The sequence below is a fragment of the Lycium barbarum genome, chromosome 2, assembly GCF_019175385.1.
Source record: "Lycium barbarum isolate Lr01 chromosome 2, ASM1917538v2, whole genome shotgun sequence".
Lineage (NCBI taxonomy): Eukaryota > Viridiplantae > Streptophyta > Magnoliopsida > Solanales > Solanaceae > Lycium > Lycium barbarum.
In genome coordinates this window covers 118887383-118895359 of record NC_083338.1, presented here as the reverse complement: position 1 = coordinate 118895359, position 7977 = coordinate 118887383, and the positions used below count along the sequence as shown (strand labels likewise).

Sequence of the window (7977 nt, the reverse complement as noted above, 5' to 3'; positions counted from 1 at the left end):
TCGAGGCTTCCTATTATGGAATTAATTCAAGAAATCTGAATTAATCATACCATAATAAATTACGAATTATTCCACTAAAAAATCGTAACTGCACTCCTCAGTTCAATTTCAAAATCATACATTAAAACTTATTTAACTCCCCATGTTAAGATTACAGATACCAATCAATTAAATTAAATTACTGACAATTTAATTTATTGACTAATTGAATCCTTTATATTTCTGCTTAACTTACATCATGTGACAGATACAAAATCCACCTGCAGGGTTTTCACATGAGACTTATAAGCATCCATAAAGGGGTATCATCAATGTCAAAGTCAAGACATGGATTCTATCAACTAATTATTATTTCACAAATGTAATTTGCCATTATCCAATTCACCAGGAATACATAGACCCGCAATTGAGTCGTACCTTTTAGTAAATCAAAATAATGAACAAATCACATTGATCATAATAATTATATCAAGATTAAGAGTATAAGTACATTTAATGAACTAGAGAATTTGTTTTATATATTCAGTATAAAAACACTTATCTCTACTTGGTCCGTTCAATACATACAAAATGTACTAGCACAAGAAGACGAAACTATACCGTTCCCATAATGAAGATACATTATATTAATCTTGGGCTACAATCATACCGATGGCTTTGTCCAATTTCCATCTTAGATTGTGAACATAAATTTTATACTTATAAGAACCGACGATTTAATCTTCCGTGTATAAACTAAACTCTATACACTAAATCATCTACTATATAAGTAAAGGACACACATACTGGTACATGATCTATTTAATTCTTTATTAAACAATGAATAAATAATTGTTTTATAATAAATACTATATCCAAACACATGGTTAATAGTATATATCCCAACCTTATCAACATTCTTCATGCTATTCACAGTCCAAATATTGGTATGATACTGGCATTGATTGACTATTTTAGGATTTTGCTATAGTTTCTTCTCTTATTCTTTGTTATTTACCTGTGAGTTGCCATTTAAGATAATACCAGATCTCTTCTTCTCCCTGTTTCAGTTTTTTTCTTTATTTCGCTTCTCACTTCACACTTTAAGCAAAGCAAGTCCTTGTCTCTTTTTTTTTTTTCGATTCACACTTCCATAAACACTTATCATATAAAGTATCTATTGAGTTTTAGGTATTTGCTTGATGTTGGAGTCTTTGCTTCATTGAACTATATGTGTCCAACCCACAACTTGGTGAAACAAATCATGTGATGGTTTGATCAGTGTTTGTGAACAAAGAGTTGAGAAGATGAATAATACTTGTACTTACATGTATAAAAATAATCTGGAAAATAATCTCTATTCTGCATTAGCCTCTGAGTATTGAGAGACGAGAAAAGAAAAGAGATGCATTAGCCTCTGAGTATTGTGTTCAATGTAACATTAATAATAATGTGTTGCATTAGGATTAGACAGTTGCTTCTATGCAAAAATATTTGTGTTTGTTATACATCACTTATCTTGTCCTGGAAAAAAAAGTTAGAGGTACTTATTTTAAATTTCTATTGGAATATGTTTGTAGAATTTGATGTAATATTATTGTTATGCATTAACTTTGGTCTTTTGAACCAGAAAACATATTCAAGGGGAATCTCCATTCAATTTAGAAACGAGGAGGAAAGTACGACCTTCCATTGTGCATTTGAGCAATGGAAGAAGGAAGTGGTTGTTCAAGGTCTGTTTTGGTGTATGTCTGCAATTGCTCTGTACCAAGTTTCCATGCCACGTTGTGGAGTAGCCACATTCTCCTCTCCAATAACTGTCTTGTTTGTTGAATTTTCATGTTGATTCTTTGCAGTTGTCTGATTGCTGAGATGCTAGTCTCATGGTTCTGTATGGTATCCAGTGACAGTGAAGATTCTTTCCAAAACACTTCAAACATTCACAATTCGGTATCTAAGTAAAAAAAGGTCACATTGAGAATGGTATCTAAGTAAAATAACAGCTATTTGATAGCATTCTCTACGTGACATTTTTTACTTAGATACCGAATTGTGAATGTTTGAAGTGTTTTGGAAAGAATCTTCACTGTCACTGGACTTTGTTTATGGCTTATCCTTTGCTTGTTAATCTTTCTCCAATACAGATAAATAGTAATGTCTGTGTAAGCTATACAAGGTATCACTTGTCAGGAGAATGCAGGTAGTCTTGAGATGGAAGCATAGTTATTGAATTGGCTAGACTAGGTAGTTACTTTTCTAACATGTCCTGAGGTAGTAAGAGCTTTATAGTCGGGTGAGTGTTATTAACATTTGATTAGTTATTGCCATCAAGCTTCTACTATTGGTCTTCTTGGATTACTGATTCATTTCTTGAGTTTTTCTAACTACTTGCTTTTAATCCCCACAGAAGTTAGAATTTTGACTATTAGTTTTAGATATTGGACTTCCTTATGAGAAAAGGCTGGTTTTAGATATTTGATTGTGTTTATCATATCAAAAAAGAAAAAGAAGATACAGTATTAATTATGTTTAGCTTAAACTAGGTATACAAAGTCAAAAGTTCAAAAATGTTGCTGAGATTCTCCCTGTATGTTCTCCTTTTAGTATTCTTTAGCTCGTATAAATAAAAAGGGAACTTCTTTTACTGCAAATAAGAAAGAAACAAAAAACGTGGTCCTGTCAAAAACTTAGAAATGTTTCACCATAGCATAACTTTTCCCATTTTATGATGAATTAATTACGTAAGATCAATTTCATTTAAGGACATGTTTTCATACTGCTGTACTCAGTGAGGCTAATTGTAATTACTTAATGAAAAAGAAATCTGTGATGTAACCGCTTTTCGATCTTTTAAGATTTTAAACTGATGTTTCTTACTCCACGAGAAGCACCACAAGAATGGGCTAATGAAATTGCTGATTTAAAAATAAATAATGCTGAACTTGTATAAATGTAACTTGTTTTTGTCTTTCTTTCAGAATGTCCTTTGATAAATGGAGCAGTATCAACTTCAAAAAGCAAATTTGATGACAAAATAGAGGCATCTTCTGCCAAAATGTACTTTCACTACTATGGGCAGCTATTGCATCAGCAAAATATGTTGCAGGATTTTGTAAGGACAGGTATTCTGAACTTTGATAATAATTATGGCAATAATTATGGTTCCTTACTGTGTTTATTCACAAAACAAAGTGGAATTATGTACAGCTATCTTAAAACACCAGTAATAAAAAAAAATCCTATATATGTGATAGTGTTGAACTGGTATTGCTATTATAAACTAGTATGGATATATGTCTTAAGTGTTGCAACTTGCCAGCCAACTTCTTTTGCATTGCTCCTCAACAGTAAACCTTCTGAACAATTGTAGTTATCACCAAGTTCATAGGTCTGGTTTTTGTTGGAATAATCTCATGTTCCTCTCCTTCCACAATTCATATACTCTAGCTGCTAAACTAGTTCTATAGATCATGCATCTTGCCAAGTTACTTCTTGCATTAGTCATAGCCCATTCAACTTCCTTAGCCCAACCAGTGGGGCTTCTCAGTACACCTTGCCATTCAACCAACTTGTTCCACACCCTATTGCTATTGGACACAAACAACAGGTGTTCTAGTGTCTCGGGCTGTTGTTTGCACAGAGGACATGTTAAGTCTTCTATATTGACTTTATATTTGGCCTTCATATCTCATTTTATTTGGTAAAATTGAATGGTTAGTATTCTTGATTGTTTTAATTTCACTACTTATTATAGGAAAGGTATCAAGAAATATTACGAGAAAATTCACAGTCTCAGTCTGACCTAACAACACCTAAATCATTTCCCATGTGAATAAATTCTGCAGTTTAAAATATGAAAGAAGCAGCTAAAAACAACAGAAAACTGCAGGAACTGAAGCTTAAACTAGCTTTTTAGTGATGCAGAAAACCAGTACCAGTGCATTTTTTTCATTTGCTGCATAGTATGAGATATCACATGTATGTTGAACATTGTTAGAATTTGCAACTTACGTAGTGAGAAGTTCCTGAATCAATTCCATTGTGTATTATCCAGCTTTTAGTGACTTCTCCCTGCCCTCTTTTTTTTGTTCGGAGATACCATGAGACTCTTTTTTCGGCTCAACATATTTAACTTGTAACTGGTCTATTTTCAAATAATCTGTACTATGTAGTTCGTTGATTTTAGTTAAATAGGTGAATTATTTAAACAAATTTTGAAGCTGTCCCTTTTCTATTAATTTATATTTGCGATACTTACATATATTATTATATAGATGACAGGTGAAAAGAGGGGTAAGAAAAACAAAGAAGGCTAACGAGACAGCGGTTCCCCGGAGACCACCAGAAAACCTTGCGATTAGAATGTTTGAATGTTAATGTTTGGTTGATTTGTGGATTTGCGAGGGTGAAGTAGTCTAATGTTGTAGACTAACTTAGTGTAGACTAGTTTAATGTTTTGTGGATGTTTACAAATGTTGAAGTAGTTTAATGTTGTTTTGATGTTTGCGAAGGTTGAAGTAGCTTAATTAATGTCTCTTGTGAATGTTTGATTGACGTTTTTATTCAACTTTGAAGTAGTTTCGAATTGAATTTGATGTTTTGGTGGTTGTAATATATGTGTTGTAATAGTAGCTTATTGTTTTATGTTTTTATAGTAGTTTGGTGTATTGTTGGCAGCTATTTGGGCTCGTTTTAGTTGAAAGTAAAATTATTTTCATCTTGACAGGGAGGCAGCTGGAGTAACAGCTAGGTGCTACAATTTTTTTTGCAGAATACCGACCTCATGAGGTCGGTTATGGGCAAAATTTACCCAGAAACTGCTAATTACCGACCTCATGAGGTCCGGTTTTTGGAAAATTTTCCCAGAAATTGCATGAGGTCGGTTTTCTGCAAAATTATCCAACATATGGCAAATTACCGACCTCATGAGGTCGGTTTTATGCATAATATTCCCAGAAATTGGAAATTACCGACCTCATGAGGTCGGTTTTATGCAAAATATATCATATGTTCATATAAATTACCGACCTCAGGAGGTCGGTAAACTCATATAATTATATTATTAATATAATTTACCGACCTATTGAGGTCGGTATTTTATTTAATTAATACCCGGCCAAAAATGACTATTTCCGACCTCATGAGGTCGGTAATAATTCCGACCCACTGTTTTCCGACTTGATTTTGAGGTCAGTTTTTGGCCAAAACCGACCTCATGAGGTCGGAAATAGTCATTTTTTGAGATCGGTAAAACCTGTTTTTTTTAGTAGTGCACAATATCTATTATTTGGAATTACTGAAGTATTCACAATGGTTGGTCTGCAAGAATTCTTCTATGACCAAGTGCTAAGAGAATTCAGAAGCATAGATCTTTCTCTTTATCTTAGTAGTTTTGGTGTGGGGAGCTTTCTAAGTAGCTTCTGTTGTGTATGAGCTAATTGGAAACTTTTTTTATTTATATATTAGTCCCTTAGATAATAATGTTTCTACTATAGTCCTTAGCTTTCGTTTATATTCTGTAACAAGGCTTTGTAAGAACCACGTTGAATGAAAATCTGAATTTTTATCTGCATTTTCCTTTGCTCTTCTCTTTAGTTTCTCTTAGTTAAATCTTAATGGTGATTCCAACGCGGGAATCGTTACAGCTTCCATATCTTTGTTATTGAGAAAACCACAGGTGGTGATAGAGATGGTTGGATTTTAGACAACTTGAACAGATGACATCTAGATTACTTTTATTGGCTACTTTTTGGACTAAGAGCAAATTTGGATGGACTTAAAAAAAGCAGCTTATAAGCTGAAAAAAAATAAACTGCTTTACATAAGCTAAGCCAAACAGACTCTTTTTTTTGGCTTATTTTAAGCAAAAAATGACTTTAAGTTGGTCAGCCAAACACTCAAAAAAGCTGAAAATATTATATTTATGACATATTTATAAGCCAATCCAAACAGGCTCTAAGTGCTCTTGGATTTATGACATATTTGTATTTTACAAGACATTACATTTATGCTTATTACGGGAAGGTCATCTGAGATTTTATAATTGAAAGTTTTTATGTTGTTCTTTGAATTTTCTTTATTTTTTTAACTTTTGACATCTTTTTAAAAAGTTTCTTGTACAACTGCTACAATTGATTGCTGAAGGGGTGAATATGGACCAGGTTGGTTCAGATTTTTTAAACACCAAACCAAACCAATTGCGTCGGGTTTTTAAAATTTATATACAAAACGAAACCAATAAAATTCGGGTTTTTCAACCTCGGGTTTTCTTGGGTTATTCAGTTTTCTCGAGTTATTCGGTTTTTCTTCTTCTTCTGGAGTAGTCTTGATACAAACATATAATTTTTACTTCAAATATTTCTTTAGTCCTAGTAAGATACAACTAAGTAATTAAGGTGTTTTATAAGAAAATAACACAAAATGTGAAAAGAGTGATGACATTGTATTAAAATATTCAACAAAGATAATAAAATCGGTTAAAATAAATATTTCTAATTAATAAGCCATAAAGAAAATGACCATAATCTAAAAATACCAAGTCATGCTAAAATAAGTACGGCTAATAAGTATTAATTACATGACAAGAAAAAAAACTTAAGTTATGTATTTTCACTTTCTAAACCAATTATGCAAAACTAAAGAATAGATATCTAACATTATTGTCATTCCTAGTGGTAAATTGAATTTCTTTTGTTAGTATTAGTGTTGAGTTAGTAACATTCATAGGATATAAAACTTATTCACATTCAAAATCCTAAGTTCAAGCTTGAATAATATGATAATAGATAAAGAAAACTATGAAAAAAACAATTAAGAAATATTTATAAATTACATTACAAATAAATATTTTTATGTATAAAATATTTTAAAAATTGAATACATGTAATGTCGAGTTGGTTTGGTTCGGTTTGCCTTTGTTTTTAGCTAAAACCAAACCAAACCAATTATGATCGGGTTTTTTTTCCAACACTAAACCAAGTCAAACCAAACCATTAGTCAAATTTTTTTCTCGGTTTGACTCGGTTTATCGGTTTGGTGTGATTTGTCGATTTACTTTATACACCCCCAGCTGAAGGCCTATCACAAGTTAAAATCATTTTCTAGAGATACTGTGGTACAAATGTTAAGTCTTCTATTGTCTTTTTGTTAAAAATCATAGACCTTTAACATTGGTTGCACTGTTACGGTAAAAGAGGCTAAGATGATTCCCCATATGGAGACTGGAGTACATGTTTAGAATACACAATTTTGTTATCATAATCATCCACTCTGTAACCACGCATGGTTATGTCACAACCCAAAATCTCATTTGTGGCCTGAGGGCTCCCAACCCGACCATTAGGTGAAACCCAAATGCATACAAATCAAGATAACATAAGTAAATGCAGAAATAAAGGCAAACAACCTAAAGGTACTTAAGTCTTAATAATACATAGCTAGAAAATAAGTAGTCTGAAATCACTCCCCAAAACCTGAAAGTCGCAAGTACAGAGCTACTAATCCAAATACAAGCTTAATAATACATATAAACCCTATCAGAGACTTTTATTTTTTTACGTTTTATTTTATCAAGAACCAACACTTCTCTCTTATAGGCCTATTTTAGGGTCTTTAGTGTATTTGTAATACTAATAGAACCCATATAAATAGTCTCTCATTTTCATTCTTAAGGAGAGTTAAGTTTGATTATTGATATTCTCTTGAAACTAAAGTGATCTCTCTATGGTTTTAAGCAGACTCCTCGGGCTTGGTTAAAGCGTCTCGCCACGTACCTACTTGACATTGGCTTTTTTTTTTTTTAAATATAATCACCCATTGAAGCTTGGGTGTGCTTTTATTTCTTCATGGCAAAAAACATAAGGAGGGGGACTTGAGGCCTAACCTCCATTACAAAAGAGGGATTATAGAATCCTGTTGGAGTATGTTGTTGAATCATTCCAACAATTCTCCTTCTATAAACTTAACTAACAAAAAAATTAGCCTTATCATATCTTATCC

The 7977-nt window shown here is 32.3% G+C and overlaps 1 protein-coding gene across 1 annotated transcript; it reads left to right on the top strand.

The window, feature by feature from the left end:
• Positions 1-1228: 1228 nt before the first annotated feature.
• Positions 1229-7216, top strand: LOC132628809 (probable histone-arginine methyltransferase CARM1). The gene is made up of 4 exons (XM_060344573.1): positions 1229-1712; positions 2958-3202; positions 6090-6140; positions 7139-7216. Exons 1-4 carry the CDS (start codon positions 1430-1432, stop codon positions 7214-7216), a joined length of 657 nt encoding a protein of 218 aa, XP_060200556.1. The 5' UTR covers positions 1229-1429.
• Positions 7217-7977: the final 761 nt, after the last annotated feature.